The following is a 22,250-nucleotide window of genomic DNA, read 5'->3' as shown; positions in this document are numbered from 1 at the left end:
CATGACTTTGAACCATGTTTCAGTAACTACACAGATGTCAGCATTCTCCATGGTGAGGAGAGTTTCTTGGGAGTGCAGTTTCCTTGTTGAGACTTCTAGCACTGAGCAGTAACACCTTTAACTTGTCCTGAATAGCTATTGTTATGTCAGAAGGAGTGCTTGTATGATTTGTTGGATCCTGGCCCCTGACAGGCAACTAACTGTAACCTTCTCCTTATCAAGCCTAGTAAAGGGGACTTCAGTGTGTCTCACACTGGTGTTTCCTATGACAAGAATATTGGGTTGTGAAGTTTTTTGCCTTATGGCTTGTTATTTGTTGTGGATTTGTGAGGAAGTTTCCTCCAATAACACTGCATAACTATCTCTCTAGCTCTCTCTCTCACTCTCTTTCACACACACACTGTGTCTGCTATTTTAAGTAGCAGGTTGCTGTCAGTAAAAACTAGATGATTCATACATTGTCTCAGGACTTCAGTTTCAACCAAGCTGGCTACAGAGACAGTTGGAAAGTGCAGATCCATATTTCCAGAGGTTAACTAACGTGGCTTGAAGAAGTATTGCGTCTGTGAGGTTTGGAGTTGATTTTCTACATGTGATACTAGTCTAAAACAAACAATCTAAGTCTACACACAAAGAGCAACTCACAATCTAGAGCAAACCAGTGCCTCTTTGTGCAACTACTGCCTATTTCAAAGAGCAGTAGGAGCTGGGGGGGTTAAGCTGTATAGAGAAACATAAGGCTCTAAGTGTATGCATCAGTACAGTGGAGTGTACTATGCTACTGGACGATGGGCAGTGTTACTTCATATGTAACACAGAAAGTAAACAAGACAAAATCAACAGAATACATCTACCAATAGCAAGACACTTGACTTCAGCCTCATGTAGTAAGGAACACCTTCAACTAGCCTGGGATTATACCTATTCATAGTAACAAGCCCAATGAAGTGATAGCAGAAACGTGTTTGCTGTTTATTCTGTTTATTCTGTTTAGTTTTATTTAACAAAATTATTGTTTGCTGGTGCATGGTGTCCAAGGATTTTATTTTGTCTTTATTAAGATATTTCCTGGAATTTTCCCTGGTGGTTTTTGTTTCAGTTTTTACTTTTTTATTGTACCCAGATGTGGTGAATTAAGCAAAAAATACAGTTGTGTACACTTACCATAAATGTAGATATTCGAGTGTATTCACTGTTGCAGTCATTACATTTGGGTAATCGGCTGGCAGGTTGCCCTCAGTCGGCCTGATTAACAAAGTCTTGGGTCCTGCGTCGGTTGCTGTCCCTTCTTCCATGATGTCAGGTCGTCAGGGGTATAAAACATGCAGCCGATGCCATTTTCATTAGTTTTTCTTGCCCCAGATGTCAGGTGCCCCCCAAATGGGGAGCAAAAAAAAAAAAAAAAAATATATATATATATATATATATATATATATATATATATAATTATATATACATATAATTTAGAACACAAAAAATATACCTCCAAATAAAAATAAATACATCAAAAAAGGCTTTTAAGCATAGTAAAAGAAAGAAGAGGTATAGTAAGAGAAAAACAGGGGGCTGGAGGGTGGGTTACCAGGACTGCAACAGTGAATACACTCGAACATCTACATTTATGGTAAGTGTACACAACTATACTATGTTCGTGTTTCACTGTTGCAGTCATTACATTTGGGTAGAATCCCAAAGCTATGGTTGGGAGGATGGAATTATACAGCATTAGGAGCAGCTATAAGACCCTGCAGGACAGCAGTGGCAAAGCCTGCTCTGGATTTAGAGAAGAGAGGTAAATGGTAATGTTTGGTGAACGTATGAACTGTGCTCTAGGTAGCAGCTTCTAGAATGTCTCTGGTAGGAACCCCTCTGAGAAAGGCTGCAGAAGTAGATGCAGCCCTGGTGGAATGGGTTCTGATCCCCTTGGGGACAGGTTTACCATAGTGCATGCAGCAGAAATTAATACAATGGCTTATCCATTTTGAAATAGTCTGCTTTAAAATAGCCTTTCCCTCTGCCCCTGCAGCAAATGTCACCAGTAATTGCTCAGATTTTCTTAGAGATTTTGTCCTGTTTAGGTAGAATCATAATTGTCTGTGTACATCCAATGAATGCAGAATCCAGTCACCCTTGTTCTGTGGATTTGGGAGGAAGGTTGGCAGATGAATGGTCTGATTAAGAGCCACACTAGATACCACTTTAGGCATAAAGGATGAATTGGTCCTGAGAGCCACCCTGTCCAGGTAAAAGATAATAAAATGCTCCACTGCCATGAGAGCCTGTAGTTCTGAAATCCTTCTAGCTGAAGTGACTGCTAAAAGAAAAGCTGTCTTCCAAGAAAGAAATTTTAGGTCTGCAGTAGCAGCTGGCTCAAAAGGAGGTAGAGTGAGTTTTTCCAACACAAAATTGAGGTCCCATGCAGGAGTTGGTGCTCTCCTTGGAGGTCTTAAATTTTTGGCCCCTCTGAGGTACTGCTTTAGCAGGGGATGAGAAAAGAGAGGAGGCTCTGTGTTGTAATGAGCTGAAATGGCAGATGCATGGATTTTTATGGAAGAAAAAGATAGGCCCTTGTGAAGCATCTCAGTTAAATATTGGAGAATCTGAGGAATATTGGGCATTGCTGTGCTTATTCCTTGTGCTTGGTTCCAGGCACAAAATCTTTTCCATTTGTCAGCATAAGATTTTCTATTAGGCCTTCTAGCCTCCAAAATGACATCCATCGCAGGTTTACTGAGAGATGTAACTGGTGAAATTAGTTGATTAGCCATGCTGCAAGATTCAGAGTTTGGAGCTGAGTGTGCAGAATTTGATAGTTCTGCTGAGACAGTAGATAAGGTGTCTGAGGCAGGTACCACGGAGGAAGGTGTGACATATTGCGTAGGAGTGGGTACCAGTCCTGGTGAGGCCAGTCTGGAGCAATCAGAATCATTTTTGTTTTTTCCTGTCTGACTTTTAGTAAAACATTGGAGAGCAGAGGCAGAAGGGGAAAGGCATAGAGTGATAGGTTTTTCCAGCTGAAGGATAGAGCATCCACATTCCAAGCTTTTTTGTGATGAATTCTTGTGCAGAATTTGTCCAACTGATAGTTTTGGGCTGAGGCAAAAAGATCTATGTCTGGGCTCCCCCATTTGTGTGTCAACATGCTGAAGATTTGTGAATCCAGTTTCCATTCGTGTGGGTCCATAAGATTTCTGCTTAGTTCGTCTGCCAGAGTATTTTTGATTCCTGGCAGGAATTGAGTTTGTAGATGTATTTGGTAAGTCAAGGCTGTGTTCCACAAAGCCATGGCTAGTCTGCAAAGGGGGTAGGAATGGGTACCCCCCTGCTTGTTTATGTACCACATAACTGTGGTGTTGTCCGTCTTTATCAGTAGTTGTCCTGGATGACGAAAGTCCTTGAAGGCTGTCAGAGCATTCTGTACAGCTAGCATTTCTTTCTGGTTGATATGTAGGTGTATTTGATTTGGGCTCCATTCACCCTGAATGCATCTCCCTGCCAGGTGGGCCCCCAAGCATAATCTGATGCGTCTGTAGTCAGGGTTTGAGTGGCAGGGGGTGGAATGAATGACAGTCCCTTGTTTTGGTAACAGGTCTCTGCCCACCATAGGAACTCTAGGTGCAGGCAAGGTATAACAGGAATCATTGTTTCCAGGCTGTGACAATGTTGACTCCATAAACTTTTTAGGTACCATTGAAGTTTCCTCATATGCAGTCTTGCATATGGAATTAGTAGAATGCAGGAAGCCATGAACCCCAAGCCTGAAGAATTTGTCTTGCAGATAGCCGGGTTTTTGTGGCCACCTGTTTGAAGTAAGTCATCAATTGAACTTGTTTTTATGGCGTGAGGTAAGTCATCTGGGTAGTTGTATTCAAGCTTGCACCCAGGAATGTAATTATTTGAGAGGGTACCAGTTGTGACTTCCTTTCATTTATGGTGTACCCTTGACAAGTTAGAAGCCTTTTTACAAACGCCAGATGCTGTAGAAGAGTGTCCTTGTTTCCTGCCTGAATTAGACAATCATCTAGATAAGGATACATTTGAATGTTTCTTTGTCTGCAAAATGCAATTACTGGTGCCAGGCACTTTGTGAAGACCCTGGGTGCAGTAGATAAGCCAAAGGGCAGTGCAGAGAACTGGTAATGTAAATAGCCTGCTTTGAAGTGGAGGTATCTTCTGCAAGATTCCCTGATTGGGATATGCAGGTAAGCATCTTTTAAGTCTAGAGTTACCAACCAGGCATCCTTGCCTAGTATAGGCAGTAACTGTTGTAGAGTCAGCATCTTGAATTTTGGAATGTTCAGGAATGTATTTAGACTGGATAAGTCCAGAACTGGACGCCATGATTTGTCTTTTCTGGGTACCAGGAAAAGTCTTGAATAAAAACCTTGTCCCTTTTCCTTTTCTGGTACTGGTTGAATAACCCCCCATATTCATGAGGGACATAACTTGTTTCTGGGCCTCTGCCCACTGATTTGGAGGCAGATCTGGCCATCCGTTTGGGGTTGGCAATGTGTGGAAATGAAATCTGTATCCCTGGGATACTATATTTAAAACCCACTTGTCCTGGGTAATTAGATGCCAATTTTGTGCATGACATGCCAGTTTTCCCTCCAAAAGGGCTGCCAAAAGATAACTGCTTGGTGATGGCAGAAGAAAGTCATTGAGACTGTTTACCATAGGGGGGGTGCCTTCCTACTTCCAGATTTGGAGGTGGAGGCACCCCATTGTTTTGTTCTGTAAGTACCTTGTGACTGAAACCTGGAGCCTTTGGAGTGTCTGGGTTTGACCTGAGTGGTTCTGGAGGGTACTGGAAAGGACCAATTCTTAGTAGGCCAGTGCCTACTGAACCTGGGTGGCTGTATTTGTAGGAAATCATTTACAGTTTGCATAGATTTAGCTTTGTCTTCCATCTTTTTCAAAACTTCTTCTGCCTTATTACCAAATAGACTGTCCTGTTGTAAAGGAGCATCCAACAATTTTATTTTAACATGATCAGGCAGATTTTGCTCCTTGAGCCAAGCATGCCTTCTTATCACAGATCCAGTTACAGCGGCCCTGCAAGAGGCCTCCAAGGAATCAAAACCACATTGCAAAGTATGCTTTCCATTTTGTTCAGCAGAATGCGATAAATTCTGTAACTCTTTATTTTCCACAGAGTCAAAAATCAACATCATTTTCTGTTTAAGTAAGCCCATGACATGCTGCTGATATTTAAGCATATGAAACTGACAGTTTAAAGCCCTGATTGCCAAGGTTGCAGACATGTAAACCTTCTTACCCCATCTATCCAGCGCTCTTGAGTCTCTATCAGAAGGGGTAGGATTTTTAGCAGTAGAAGCCTTAACACCCTTGGGACCCTGAGAAATGGTTTCAGGGTCAGCAGTAGGGTTTTTAAAAAGGAATTTGTGGGAGTCAGGAACCCTGTAATATCTGTCTGGCTTACTAGGAGCTGGAGGCAGGGAATCAGGAGCCATGCTGGATACTGTGAAAATATCATCAACAATGTCTAGAACAGGAGGTATAGCCAAAGGCCTATGCTGAGGAAGAAGAAGAAAATCCCTAAGCCTCTTTTTAGATTCTGAGAAATCCTGACTCTCCCAGTGAAAATGTTCCCTTAGGGTATGCAAAGTTTCTCCAAAAGAAAAATCCTCAGGAGGAGAAGCAGAAGGGATAGATTCTTCTGCATCAGAGTCCTTATAAGGTGGAATAGATAATTCCTGATCAGAAGAGGAATCAGAAGAAATGAAAACCTGATCTGATGATTCATAATCAGTGCCTTGCCTAGGCCTCTTAGCAGGAGGGGGATGGGAACCCCTGATCAAGGTAATTAAATCCTCAGCCATTTTGATCATTTGTTTTTTATGCATAGGGGCCTGTGTATGTGGCCCAAGCGTCAGTTTTTTAGACATAGAAGTTGATTTTGGCCTAGGTTTTGAAGATGGCGTCGGTTTAATATACAAATCTTTAGGCCTGAAAACACCCTCAGAAGCCAGTGCCTGCTTAGCGGCTCCAGACCCATCTAAGGGAGAGACATCCGCAGGTTCAATACTTAAAGTGTCTTGCGGCACTCCAAATGAATCTCAGTAGAGGCTTGCAAATCAGAAGTAGCGGGCATAAGGGGCTGCGAAAGCGCCTCACTGAGTACCAGCGAACCGGCGACTGGCTTAGGAGAAGTTTTGTCGTCGGTTTTGGACCTCAACAGTCTGTCTCTGTCTTTTTCTTTGCACTTTTTGTGTATTCCGGTAGTCGGATTGCTAACCGATGACATTTCTGGATAGTTAAATCTTGAGCCAAAATATTTAGATGTAAAAATATACCGATGCTTAATAGTGTGTTGATTAAATTTAGCACAATACCCACAGCAAGGCACATTGTGGTCAGGGCCTAGGCAAGGAATACAGTACAAATTAAAATCCTTATGAGGTATTTGCTTCCCACAAGTAATGCAATTATTAACTTTTACTGACATCGGTGAGGAGCAAGAAAAAGTTTCCCCAATGGGGTACCTAGCTTTAGGTTGAAGACTTCGGTTCTGAAACTCGAAAATGAAAATTTCAGGTGTTGGCCGACCGGCACTTGCAAACTGCTTCTGCTTTGGGCACCACGCTGCAAGAAAGACTAATGAAAATGGCGTCGGCTGCATGTTTTATACCCCTGACGACCTGTCATGAAAGAAAGGACAGCAACCAATGCAGGACCCAAGACTTTGTTAATCAAGCCGACTGAGAGCAACCTGCCAGCAGATTACCCAAATGTAATGACTGCAACAGTGAAACATGAAGAACATCTTCTTAGTGCGTTGTGCTGCTTTACCCATTAACCTGTCTCTTCACTAACAAAACTACTCTAATTTTTTTTAAATAGCAGTATCAAGTTAGTAGGCCCTTTTCCCATTTAAAAAGTTTAGTTGTTTACTCTATCTCAATGGACTGAGACACTATATTATCTCTCCTTCTCCATTCTTCTTAAAGCTGGTTTTCTAAGGCAGAGTTGCAGGCTGTGTATGCTTACCAAAACATTTACTTGTTCCTCATTACAAGTCCATATAGGAGAGGTTTACACATATTAAACAGCTTGAGATGAACTATCAACATATACTGATAGAGGTAAGTGACCACCTTCTCCGAAAATCTGCATAGAGGTGCTTAAAAGCACTCCCACTAAGACCTCTGAGCACACTAATAGAGAATCTGTGACATGTAGAGTTAGTAGTAGTTAATTTCTCAGGCAGAGTCACTCAGTACTCAGTATTCGGGTGATGCCAGTTAATAAAACCCATGACAGAGTCTACAGTGCTTTAAGATCAGTGGTACAACTTGTCCCAAATGGCAAAGCAGTTGTCACAGAGAACTCAGTAAATGGCACACACACAGACAATACAACACACTCAAGAAGCTGCTGAAGGAGCAAATAACTCTAACCTGATGTCTTAGAGATAAGCTAAAGGATAGACCGTGGACAGAAAAATGGCTGTAGGTTAACAGAAATGATTTTGTCTTTGCCATAGTTGATATGGGAATTAACAATGTGACATGTTTCAAGATAAGGGAAATGCAGAGTGACATGGCTGCTGTCTTCTTTTCTCTCCCCAAGGCTGGAAGGCCATCAGCTAAGCCAGATCATACCTCCTCCAAGAACGAAACCAACATTTATGAATGAGCTAACTGGATGCAATACGACTTCATAAATGGTGCTACTGAAGGGGCATTCAGTGTGTTATTATGTGATAAGACCAGAGTTGTGCTTCAACCTGCTTTGCAACTTTGTGCTTCTTTGTAAAAGGGACTAACACTCTGAACTGGAAGTTTTCTGCCTCCCTAGTGCCATTTTAATCAAAATAAAACTGATGCATATATGTACACACACACACACACACACACACACACACACACACACACACACACACACACACACACACACACACACACACACACACAAGTATATACATACATGCGCACACATACATACATATTATTGGTTCATAGGTTCTTTGGTAAGTACTACATTTGCTGCCCTTGCGGGCCATTATAAGTCTAGCCAACTTTTCTTTCCATATTATTCCATAGCTATAAAGTCAATTTCCACAGATATACATACATACATACATATATTTACAGAAATATATATATATATACATACATACACACACACACACACACACACACACACACACACACACACACACACACACACACACACACACACACACACACACACACACACACACACACACACACACACACACACACACACACACACACACACACACACACATGCATGTATCTGTCTATATATATATATATATATATATATATATATATATATATATAAAATACATATATGGTTTCACTTTCAAATCTCGAAATATTGAAATGTCGAATTTCAGAATCTCGAGAATAAAATGTTGAAAGTACAGTTATTCAAAACTGCATTTTAACAAATGTTAAGTTATCGAATCTGCAGTAGTGGTGGTGCAGTGTTTTCGTTATGGTTTGCTTTCTCTTTAAGGTACAGTGTGGTCTGGGATTTAGAGATAGTGGTCGTTGTGTGATTATATGTGGAGATTCAGGTAGGAGTTTGCTGTTTAAGGATTTTGGGTAGGGAATTGTTATTTTTTTAAGTTTTTTGGGAAGTTTTAGGAGTAGGCTGGGGTAGGTAGGTGAGAGTATGAGTGTGTAAGTGTTGAAAGTGGTGTTTTTTGTACATGTGTAATGTGTGTTCGTGCAACAGAAGTATAGGGTCCATAGTAGTGGGCTTGTTGTGTTATTCATGGTATTGCAACCTCAGAGTTGGTATATATAAGTAGCGGGAGTGTGGGTGGTGCAGGGGTGCTTGACCCACTGCTTATACATAGGTTGGGTTTTATTTGTGTGTGTGTTGTGTTGGTTTGTTATGGTGTGGGGAGGAAGGTGTTGTATATGTTTCTGTTTGCGTGCTGAAGGGTGTATTAAAAAACAGAGCATCGCATACTAAAAAATCAGTATTATGAACTTTCAGTATAGTGACACTCATTTTTTTACTTTTTTGTTGTAGTGTACTTTCCACATTTTCTTCTCGAGATACTGAAATTCGACACTACAGTATTTCCAGATTTGAAAGTGAAACCACACACACACACACACACACACAAATATATATATATATATATATATATATATGTGTGTGTGTGTGTGTGTGTGTGTGAGTGTCTGTAGATATATATATATATATATATATATATATATAAATATGGGTCTACCTTGTTTAATCGAATTTTCACTTACCCGAATCTCTAATCACCAAGACAACATCTACAGACTTTTTCATGGGGAAATGAACCACTTGGTGACACAGCCCCCCACATCCCCCCTAACTAAATATACCAACTCTGAAATTGCACTACACTGGGGAAAAGGGCCAAGTTCACCCTGGTGGCCAAGTAGTCTGTTTCCCTATGAAAAAGTCCGGTGATTTGTATATATATATATATATATATATATATATATATATATATATATATATAATAACTGCGGTGGTGGTACTGCGGTAGCCTGTGTGGAGATGTGAGCTGGAAACTCAGCATGTAAAAAATCTACTGCCAATCATTAGCGGACTGGAGTTCTGCTGTGGTGACCCCTAACTGAGAAAAGCTGAAAGACACAATATAGATATATATATATATATATATATATATATATATATATATATATATATATATATATATATACACACACACACATACATGGATATCATTATATATTATTTTAATATATAAAAATGGATTAATTACTATAGAACTTTGCCCTTTGGTCATGTAACTACCACTCCCACTCAGCCAGCTGGCCCCGCTACCACCTCTACATGTTAACATACTTGTGGTGACACTGCTCACCTAAATGAGGGACCCTGTCACTGAAGTGAAGCTTATACCATATGTCTTTCCTTTTCCAGGTCCCCCCTGGAAAGGGCCTGCTCCAGCTTCTGCAGCTATAACTCCTTTTTTTTTTTTTTTTTCCAAACACCTTTGTTGAGGAGTAGCCTCTGGTTTACTGGTAAAGCAGGACATTTTGCAGTACCTATATTCTTCTACCTACAATGGTTTGGAATATGTAGTACCATAACTAGTGCTGTCTACATTATTATTACTCATGTACAGTGGTTGTCACTGGTCTCTGGCAATGAAATATTCAAGACCAGAGTGCAGGTAGTCTTCCTGTAACTAAACAGTAAAATATATACCAATTAATCATTTTACCACAACCTTGCAGCATCCTTGTAGGCCTACAGTTTAGTATGCAAAGTCTCCCACATACTGTAGTAGAGGAATGCACAGCACACTTAGTAGTGCAAAGGACGGAAAAACCTAGAAGTCATAGTTAATGCTTGATTGTGCTTCTTCTACTTTTTAATTAATGAAAAGTGTGGAAGTTACAATCCTTTGCTAATATGTACTTGCAGGGTACAAAATGTTGCAGCAGCAGTGTGCAAGACACAGGGTAGACAACTGCGGTCCTGAGAAGAATCACATCATCATGGATGCACTGGTAACACACAGGAAACATTTGCTTGGAAGGGGAGGTGGGGGTGGATGGGTAACACAGGCATAGAATGAAGTAGCGGCTGTTATAAATGCTGTAAAGAGAAGAAACTGCACTTTTACACAGTTTAGGAAAAGAGCTAATAACGCAGTGGAATGTGCCAAAATAAAGCCTGGGCAGAATGCATTTGCCCATGGCAGAACTGGTGGTGGCCCTGCCACAGTCCAATCTCTAATGCTACAATGAGAGTACTGGCCCCCCTATAAGTAACAATGACCTTGATGCAGATGAGGATGCCACAGATCATCCAAGGTGGTGTTGACACCAGTACTTTCAAATACCTACAACATCTACATGCAGGCACTGTAAGTGTTAGTGTTCCACTGGCTTTCCTAATTTCATGCTAGATGTATTTGGCATGAAATACATCTTTGCATGGCACCCTTGTGTGCTAGAGTTCATCTAACTGTTACATTTTCCTCATCATATACTCTGTCAGTGTCAGGTGGAGCACAGGCTCTACAGAGACAGGATGGTCGGTTTGGACAGCATACCTTTTAAGAAAAAAAGTCATAAGTGACATATTTCCTCACAAGGTCAGTGCCATTGACAAACATGCTGTACTGTACAACAGCTAGCTGGTGTTGGCAGCAGAATGGCTGTCAACAATGATGCCACAACTCTCATTCTCGTGGCATAGCCTGATGACAGGATACATAGTTGCAAAGTGTACTGGCAGGGCTCTCTACTGAGGTAAATCTGCAGGTAGTGACGCAAACTTACACACTTGTCATAATGATGAAATTGCATTATGGTGTGTGTGTGTGTGGGGGGGGGGGGCACCATGAAACTCAACACCTGTTTCTTGTGCACAGCCTGAACGTCTTCATGAAGAAACTACTCTTTTGGAGGTAGCATTACCCACTATCATACTTGTATACAGGAATGCCACATGAAGACATATTTCAGACACAGAAGGCCTTGTCTGCCCAGCAGCAGATGTGCCATCATATATTTCCTGCCCAGGTTACTGCCACTGAGAGTCAGGTAGAGAAGCTTAGAGTGATATTGGGTATACATGAGGAAATTCACCAGCACATGAGAATGGTGGAGGCCAGGGACAATGCCATGATGATTCTTATGTGCAGTAGAGTTGTACATACAGTATCCGTATCAGTCTCCATGTGCAGTAAGGAGTTACCAGACATACACTGGGGCCCATGCTGGACATGCACTAGGGAGTGCCCACATACATGGAGGATGAGTAGGGCTAGACACCATGTATATCTCAAGAAAGTGCTGCTAGCATTCATGTGGATTCACAAAAAAGTAAGATGAAGGTAGTCAGGCCTTATCAGACTCCCACAACATGTGGTAGAACTTTTCAGTCAAGGTCTTCATCCCGCAACACACTGTCATGTTCAAAAGGTTCCCCAACATCCAATAGATTCCATCACTAGAGCAACTCAGAATCAATCTCACAGGTTAGCCTTGCTTATGATCTCTGGGACCATCTCTCGCACTATCTCTTTAGGGTACATTGTGAATGACAGCTTCCAAATCTAAGTTAAATTTTGACCATCACTAACACAGACATTACTGTCCAAGAAGTCACTTTGCAGACCATGCAAATGCTGTGGTTATTCCTTGTACCTGAAAAACTATATCAGACAATAGCAGTAAAAAAAAAAGTGACATCAAGGGCATATTTCATTATGCTTGTAACTGTCTGTGGCAGTTGCACACCAGACTGACACATGATTATTTTATGTAGAATGCAGATTGCTATACACATCTGCTCCTTTGCATTTGAGTATAGGACCTCAATCAGAAAAAAGAACTTTTAAAGGCAATTAAGGCAATAACAAGCTCAGAAACTGTTTTTGAGACATATACCTTTATATAGAAGCTCTAAATGTCAGTAGTTTGGTGACAGTCCCCTGTAATATGGTCATTAGTAAAGGGTTTATTACTATATACAAAAATGAGTTGCATATGCAGAGTGTAATTCACCAATGCCTGATGTTTTACTTCATGGTGTACGATGCATTCTATGTATCAAGCAAGGTAACGCCACTCCTTTGTTAACTTTCCCTGCTTTTCTGATCCATAAAGTTGATCATGGGTCTCTAGTGGGTCATTGATGCACTTTTTTCTCAGGTCCCATCTACTTATTCGTTCATCGGTAAGTACTAGGCTAGCTGCTCTTCTTTGCCATTTTAAGCCTAGTCAGTTTTCCCAAAGGTTAGAAATAAACTCTACACCTTGTGTTTGGAGGTAAACACCTTAACCATTATGCCATCCCTCTCCATAATTCTCTTTACCAATCTAGGTTTCACATTCTCTGATCTACCTACTACAGTCATAGCAAATATCTATGTGTTTGCATTTATAAGAGATATGGGCCTATAATTTACAATAGCCTCACCTTCTCTCCCTGTTTTGGTGGTAATATCACAAATACCCACTCTATTAAAACTCTGCTCAGTGCCCTCACATCTTGCAAGCCTAACACCATATAAAAACAGAAAGCCATCATTTCCAATCACCTTTCTCCCATGCAATCTAAGGTAGCTCTCAATATCTCCTTCTGTATTAGATTGCTTCAGCTTTTTTCTATATTTTTCCAAAACATCTTTTTTCAGAACATTTCCTTTCTTCTCTATAATTCCCCTGAGTGATATAGATCCTCTTAAATTTCTGTAAAATACTCTGCAGTTTCCTTATTTCAAGTCACCCTATTCTCATATTTCCTCAAAAAACTCATTCTTTATCTAATCCTTCAGATATGATATCAGACGTCCTCTGTTGTGGGCCTGGAAGTAGAAACCCTCTCATGCTATTTCATTCCTACTGTTTTTCTCTGAAGCACTTGCACCAGGAGGCACATATATTCTCTGCTGGCACAATCTGTGATCTTATGTGCTATACTTGGAGACCATGCCTAGGCCCCCTGAGCCTGCCAGTTGTTTTTTGGCAGTTGCTCAGTTTAGATCCTGATGGCCATGAGGTCATAGGTGGATACTAGGCTAACAACACCAGTGGGCCTTTTTAAGCCTAGCCATGTTTTCCAGAGGTGAGCATAAACCTCTGTATGTTGTGTCTGAAATGTAAACTGCTTAACCATTATTCCAGCGTCTAACCTCTGATGAGATAGTCACCAAAGGTTAGAATTAAACTCTGTACTTTGTGTACTGAGGTAATCACATTAAGCATTATGCCAACCCACATCACAGAAAGATTCTTGTTTTTGATGCCTTAGAAACTGAAGCCATCAAAATGTTTGTAAGGCAGCCAAAGGCCTGCAGTGCATTTATTGCTTGGGAGCAGGGCTGGATTAACAGGGAAGCTGACACGGCTTCATCTCCAGACCCACATGTTTGAAATAGGTTCTTGCTTCTTCTACTTCTGGTTTAGTCTGAAATCCTGGGCTGTTGTCACAGCAAATTACTAGGCCCCTTATAACTTCTTGCAGCAAACTGTAGGGCATTTTATTATGAATGCTTTGTTTACATTCCAAAAAAAAATGCATGATTTTTTTCTCAACTCAGGTACTCCATTTTCTAATAAGTTGTGTCCATCAGCTTTTCCTGCTGTTTACAACATATACAGTACCATTCACCTCCATTACGTTATGAGTGGAGCTTGTTTTCTTCTATCTTTTTTAACTCGTTTTTTTGAGGTACTGGATGCTTGTCATAGAATGTATGACTCTAGACTGCAGCTCAGTTTTCTTTAAAAGTACATTGCTTTTCTCCTCACAGAAAATATATAACTTATGGGTCTGATAATGCTGAGAACAAAAAATGTCCCTGACATTTCAGCTTATAGCACCCTTATAATAATTTACATCTCGGTTATCAACCGGATTGATGATTTTGTAAGGTAGTGTATGAATATACTGCAAAGTGTCCTCAGATTCTTGAGAACAAGAGGAAACAATCTAAAGAGGCACAGGGACTAGACTATGAAGGATACAAGTACATATTATTTTAAAGAAATTATGTGGATAATTAGACACACACACACACACACACACACACACACACACACACACACACACACACACACACACACACACACACACACATACACACACACACACACACTTCATGAAAATACCCCATGTCACTTACTGCAGAGGTAATACAATTTAAATCCATGTGAGAACTTAGGAATGCAAGAATAAAAACATATAGGCACTATATTAGATAAGGACACGAGCAGCATAGGTGAGCAAAGGAGCTACTTTTTGATGGTATGGATAGCATCTGATATTCAGGTATAAACATTTATTTAACAACCTCTATGTTATCAGTAATGACACCAGTTTGCAGCTCAGTACACCCCACTGGAGAATGTACTTAGGCAGTGATAGATTTGTGCATGATTACTAGCCATCTGGTCTGGGAGATAAATCAGGAACCTACCCTAATTTTACAATGACATCTACACACTGTCTGGTTAAGCGACTTGCTCAGGGTTACACAGTAGGGCAGGTGAAGGCTGAGGGAATCAAACTCTGGACTACAGGAAACAGCTTTTAACAGCTCATATGCTTAATGCTCTGTACTAGCTCAGTCAATCCTGTTTTACAGATGATGGTCTTTGAGAGTTAGAGGCCCGCCTTCTCTGCAAGGCAGCTAGCACAGTCTGTTGGCATTAGGTATCTCTTTCATATATATGGACAGGATGTGGCTAACATTTTCTACCAGCTGTACAGTACAGCGTTTTGTGTCACAGTAACATTAAACAGTAATTTAACATCCTACTAAATACTGATGATATAACCTGTTTTGAGTGGTCTTGTTACTTCATGAAGATACTCCATGTCACTTACTGAATAAAAATAAAATCGCTTCCTCCTGTATCAAGGAAATATTTGGAACATTTTATGCAATTGTAAAATCTATTCATGGTCAAAAAGAAAAGCAAAAGCATTGAAGTTTGTCAATGGGATCTGCCAGACTGGGAAAATACAGTGTGGTGTTTTTGGGATGTTACCCTAATTTAACATTACAAGTATGCACATCAGCTTAACACTGTCTCTTTTCCAGTAGTTATGTACAATGGAGGTACTTGCTGAACCTGACTCTTAATATAAACCCTGCTTCAACATGTTGTGATAGGCTGGTACATATGTATATTTTGGCACCTTTGATGAAAGAAATCCACAAATGCTTGTACTGGTTATGCACACACACACACACACACACACACACACACACACACACACACACACACACACACACACACACACACACACACGTGCACAAGCACACACAATCATGCACATTCACACATGCACGTCCACACACATAAATGAAACAATCTGTAAAATCTGGATTTTTCACAGATTAAGAGCCAGAGGTTATTGCCATGACAAGAATTTCATCTCAGTTTAGGTATCACACATGCCTTTGGTGCAGAAGACTGTTAGTTCTTTTCTTCTCTAAGTACATGGAGTTTTTCCAATACTGACACTGCAGTATAGCATGAGGGGGTGCTGTACTCCTGAGTGTGCTGTCCTTCAGGTGAGATGCTAAACTTTGATTCCATCTTTTTAAGTTGGTGGTAGTTCAGCTAGATGTAAAAGCTACTAAAAAGAGTAGGGGAAGTTCCCTGTCCAAATTTCTATTAATCAGTAAGAATACCACCTTGGGTCTCTCCTGAAAAGAGGCCATTAGCCTAGTGGGTCTATCTTGGCCACCAAAGTGCAAAAAATTGAAAAAATAAAATTTTGCATTTTATTTATGAGTAATATTGTACAACTAAATTTGATCTAATAATAGATTAGTACAAGGCTAACTGCCCTCATGGGCCATTTTAAGCCTAGCCACTTACCCCATGTGAGACTCAAACCCTGCACCTTGTGTTTCTAAGGTAAGCACCTTAACCGTTACACCAACCTCCACCCAAAAGCATGGAGAATGCGGGCATCGATCCCACAACCTCCCGCATGCTAAGTGAGCACTCTACCATTTGAACTAATTCCCCTGCCAGCTAATTTTTTGTTATGTAATATTATTGTTTCTACAAAACTGAGCTATTAGTTCAGCGTGATTAAATTAATAATAGATGATTCACTTTCAGACTGATGGCATGGAGGTGTGAGGCATTAAACTGTTTTACAGGTGGCCTAGATTTGATTAGTAGCTCGGATGCTGCTGAGTGTGGCTGGGGAAAATGGTGTATGTGTGGTACTTCTTTGGCTTATTTGCTTCAGGGTGATGATGAGGGGTACTAGGAGATGTATGGTTACCAGAGAGTAGAGGGGGTTTGCAGAAGAACTTACAACAGCAGATGCCAGGTAGGTCTCACCAGCAGAAAGGGACATAAGAATGAATGTGCATGCCTGACCTGCATCTTGGCCACTGTATGCCTATGCCCTGGTAAAAAAGAGGGATGCAGCACAGGTTATAGTCACACAACTTCCCATCACCATTGGCTGAGTGGTCTCACTTTTGCTATTTTCAGAAAATTTCCCAGTTTACAATAGAGGAGTTTTAGCTAGTTTAGGAAATAAACTCTTTACATCCAGACTATCTTGTTTTTACTGTACTAGTCAGACTATCTTGTTGTTACTGTTCAAGTTATACTTTGAAACCTGTATAAAGTTAACTTTACTGTATTATATATATTCTTATTATTTGCCATTTGTGATGTAAATTTTTGCCTTGAATGACTAATTGCAACTGGAGCATTTCTCCTCGGGTCTCCACTGAAAACAGGCCTCTGGCTCAGCTGGACCAACCCAGTTCTTCTTCTTTCGGCTTTTCCCGGTTAGGGGTCACCACAGTGGATCTCCTTGTCCACTCATGATTGGCAGTGGAGTTTTACGGTGTCGAGTTGCCAGCCCAGCACCCAACCTTCCACAGAAGGTACACACACACCCACACTCACATCCAGGGCCAATTTAGAGTGTCGAATCCACCTGCAGCATGTCTTTGGGATGTGGGAGGAAACCGGTGCACCCGGAGGAAACCCACATGACCACAGGGAGGACATGCAGACTCCGTAAAGAAGGCACGCCAGCCGAGGATTGAACCAGAGAACCTCTTGCTGTGAGGCAGCAATGCTAACCACTGCACCACCATGGCCGCCCTAGCTGGGCCAACCCAGTTAACAAATGAAAATAAATAAACTATTGTATTATCAAACAGCATCTGTGAATTAGGCTGAAATGTCCTGACAGATGCCTCAGAAATATAACTATGTCAAAAGTTAGAAAAAAGTGATGGTGCAATTTTAATTTAGTAATTCAACAAGGACATGATAAAAATCTATCAGTAGGGAAAACAATCTACACTATTAATAGACTGCATTGTGCTGGTAACACAGTCAAAAGCATTATGGGATGGGATCTTGCACTTTTCATTGTCACATTTTTACCTGCAATATTGCAAAACTTGGTACAAGTTAACTAAATAAATGTGTTACATTAACCATAAATGTACTATACAGAACTATTTTAGGCAATGCTAAGTAGTGTTTGGTGGCATTTCAGGTCTAGCTTGTAAAATATTGGCTGTCCACAATTGTTAAACTGTTTTCACTTTGTGGCTGAAAAAGGCCTATACTGTATCTGCCCACGCACCCGGTAAGCAAATAAAAATATAATCATAGCACCTCATTTACAAATTTGTAAATGTTATTTGCTTTGGTACATCCAGGTAGCTCCCAGAAAACTTGGGAGTTTCAAGTGGGCAAACTTTAAGGAATATTTGAGGTTCTTCCCTACAATATTTAAGAGACAGAACATATACAAGGAATTTAGATCCTAGATTACACAATATGTGCTTAAACCATTGGATCTTATTAACGCTGGTGTAACCATATCTGCTGTCTGACAAATCATACATATATGTAGAAAATTGCATTACAATTCAGACTAAAGCAAGGACTTCTTATGCATACTTCTCAATTTAAAAGCTGTAGGCCCCTATGAGCATCCTTTCATGATTTGAAAAGCACTGCTCTTAGACAACAAGGAACTATATAAACTGCATTAGGAGGGAACAACACCTTATTGGAAAATAAGATAAATGCTGGCTTCTGTTCCTCTGGACTGCTGTTCAAATAGCAGTGGTTAGCATTAAGCTGGTGCTGAAGACGTATAGCCCATCAGCAAGTGGTGTTCCATGGTATCAGACAGGTACAATTTTTTATATTGTATTCCAGTTCTCTGATTTTGGGACTTGACTTCTGCTGTTAGTCTGTTACACATGCTGGACACCACTGTGAACATCTTGGGATTTGAGTTTGTTCTCAAATTTCCAGCATGCCAAGTAGAAACCACACTGCTTGCTGCCACATAGATTTTCAAATTTGCAGCACATTAATTCTGTTGTTATACATCCTCACTTTTTTTCCAACTTTGAAAAGTTTTCTAACATATAACTTCAATGATTATGTTCACTTGAAAGTCTATGATTTTTTAGTCTTTAATTATATCAGAAGCACTTTCATTAGACCTCACATACAGTAGTCGTTTCTATTTTAGCTCACATTCTTAATAATTCATATTTTATTTTTATTTTCAAGGTGTCCCAGGAGAACGGAATGAAATATTTTATGACTGCTGTAAAGAGCCTTACCCCGATGTAACCTTCTATGTTATCATTCGCAGAAGAACACTTTATTATGCACTAAACCTTCTCATTCCTTGTGTGTTACTTTCTACCATGACACTCCTTATCTTTGTTCTGCCAGCCGACTCTGGCGAGAAGATCTCTTTAGGTGAGTCACTTACAGTTTTCCTGATTTATTTCCAAGCAAAAATCTCTTAAAAGATGTATTCATAACACGTGACACATTTTAATATTTAAAGCTGTGAATGGAAAAGGAAAAGCAAGTTTTATTTTTGAGTTGCTATGGGATGTGTCAGATGGATTGTCGTGAGTGTTGTGCTACAATTTTCTGACTATGGCTGGTATGTCAACAGTGGGATATTACATCAGATGAGTCTCTGTAAGGTGTGAAAGTTGGAGGAATATGAAAGGGTACAGTGTGACTCAGAGTAATTATATTCACAGGGTAAGACAATAATTCTATTACCCTTTACAGTGCTGGCATGAACTGGAATTTTTAGTTGGAACACTACTAGAATTTCAAGGCTTTTCAATTCAAGTTACAAAACTCAAAAAAGTGCAGTCCTTAGAATATAACGGTGAATCAGGAAACGCACAGTACGCTTAAATAATTTATTGAGTGGGGGGGATCCCTTCACCCCACATACCTGCCAAATGTACTAATATCAAGACTGGAGTATCTTGGAGAAACAGGGAATTGCTTAAGACAAATTACTCTCAGAGTTAGTATATATTTACATACATACACACAAACAAATATTTGAAATACTGCCATTAAAGCCCTTCTAGCCTGCCACTAAACCAACAAATATTTGAAGCACTGGCTATAAAGCCTTCTAGCCTGACATTATACCAAAACACTTGTTCCCATAATAAGTGTTCAGGCTGTTCTAAAAAATAACTAAACTAGTACATGCTTTAATGTAATTTAGTAGTCTATTCCATGCATCATCTCTCTCAGAGAACCAATTAATACACTTCTTATTCCTATAAAATTTTCTACATATGTTATTTGATAATTCTCTACTACTTTTTAATATCTCCAAGCATTTGCAGAGGTAGTTGTCTCTAAACACCCGATATACCTGGACATGGTCACCTCTTAATTATCTATATGGGAACTGTACAAGTTCAGATATTTTAGCTGCATTTAGTTCAGGTATTTTAGTTTTTCATAATAACTTACATTTTCATATTCATGTATGCCCTTGGTATATTTCTCCTGTACTGTTTCCAGTTAACTAATGCTTTTTTTTCTTATAATGCTTAAATAAGGTTATTCCATACTCATGTTTGGATCTAACAAACAATTACATCATCATTTCTGATTTCCTAGACTTTATAAATCATTGTATACAACCTATAGTTCTGTAACTGTCATTAACCAATTGTTGATATACTCAAACCTGGAACTACCTATATACCCAGGTCCTTAAATGAATCTATACCTTCAATCACTGTGTGCTCTATTAAATACTGATCTTTCAATTTTAGTCTCCAAAATCTCGTATGCTTCCTTTTTGATGTGCTTATCAGCATATTATTCTCCTGTGCCCAAATGGACAATTTAGTCAAAATTCTTCTGCAGACATACCCTATCTGTAACACATGTAATCAGTTTGCTCAATTTCAAGGAATCTGCACACAGACTGTAGAACACTACAAATGAAAAAGATAGATCTGAAAGATACAATTTAAACAAGTATGGGACTAGGGCAGAGCCCTGTGGGACACCCTGACTGTAACCTTGAATTTCACCTGCCCAGTTGCTGTGTGATACTTGATATGTCTTGTTTATAAGCTATGCAGCTATTCATCTTATCAAGAGTACATCGATATTTAGTTGCTCTAATTTATTGAGCAGTATTTTGTGTATGACCCTGTCAAATGCTGAAGTTAAATCTATATAAGTTACATCACAGCACAATTTGTCATTTACAGCTGTTATTATGTTGTTATAGAACATCATGTTACAGGTGGTATTTAGATATATTTTCAACATATGCATGCTGATATATATGGTTTCAGGTTCCAAGCTTTCTAATCAGATCTGACAACAACTCCATTATTTTTCCACAACTTGAAAGTAAACTCAAGAGTCTATATGACTCTGAGTTTGCCCTACTCCCCTTTCCTTTAAAGACAGCTTTAACAAGTGCATTTCTTCAGTCTTGGGGAATCTCCACATATTTTTACGACCCAGTAAATAATAGATATAATGGTATCTCCATTTTTATAATTTCTCCAAATCTTTTGTGTTTTTAATATCTTGATGGGAATGGACCCATTCCTAAGTCAAAGTACGATCAAAGTTGATCTCTTCGTAGCACCTGCAATGTGCCCAGTAATGACTCCTTCTGCAATTTGTATGGAGCTGCATGTATCGGTAACATATCTAAATAGGACTGTAGACTCTTTTTTTTATAAGACCCATTGCTCCTACTACTATTATAACTATCTGGGTATCTTTCTTCCACATTGCTCTCATTTCTGCTTGAATATTTTGAAATTTTATGACTTTGTGTTTCTCTGTATGTCACTGACTATAGCAATTTCATAGGTTCATAGGTTTATACTAGACTATCTGCCCTAAGGCATTTATAAGCCTAGCCCAAAGTTTTGTGGCTTATATGAAAAAATACTGTACCCATTAGTTTGTTGTGCCTCTGTCCAGCAGTGACACAGAGATGATTCCTGGGGTAAACCTACGATCTCCCATCCACAGGTCAAGATTTCTCTTGAACAGAGCCAGCGAGGTGCTCTGCCTCACATGGACCGGGATTTTATTCCACAGCATAGGGAGTCTCTGAGTGATAAATCTATCCCTCCAGCACATTATATTTATATCCGTGCTAAAGTTTAAGTCGCTTGCTCTAGTGGTTTTGGTGGATTTGGATTTTTTGAGGTGGAGCATGTCCATTAATTCCGGGTTGGACATGGCCTTGTATGTCAGGCACATGTCACCTCTGAGCAGACGGTATGCGACTGAATAGAGCTGGAGTTTCTTCAATCTGGCAGCATAGGACAGATTTTGGAGTCCCTTTATCCTTTTGGTGAGGAACTTTTGGGGTCTCTCCAATTGCTGCAGATGTCGGGTGAGATACATCCCGAATGGGGCATTGTACTCGATCATTGGTCTGAT

General features: G+C 39.9%; 1 protein-coding gene across 1 annotated transcript in view; it reads left to right on the top strand.

Annotated features, from left to right (window-relative positions):
* LOC122808851 (neuronal acetylcholine receptor subunit alpha-7-like) overlaps window positions 1–22,250 on the top strand; it is a 706,379-nt gene that overhangs the window by 448,005 nt on the left and 236,124 nt on the right. The window contains exon 7 of the mRNA XM_044079948.1: window positions 19,062–19,256. Within this exon, the coding sequence (XP_043935883.1) occupies window positions 19,062–19,256 (195 nt within the window). The remainder of the gene's footprint in view (window positions 1–19,061; window positions 19,257–22,250) is intronic.

This window comes from Protopterus annectens, chromosome 8.part0 (assembly GCF_019279795.1).
Source record: "Protopterus annectens isolate FY-2018-M chromosome 8.part0, PAN1.0, whole genome shotgun sequence".
Lineage (NCBI taxonomy): Eukaryota > Metazoa > Chordata > Ceratodontiformes > Protopteridae > Protopterus > Protopterus annectens.
The sequence above is the reverse complement of the archived record's forward strand: the minus strand, read 5'-3'. Positions and strand labels throughout refer to the sequence as shown.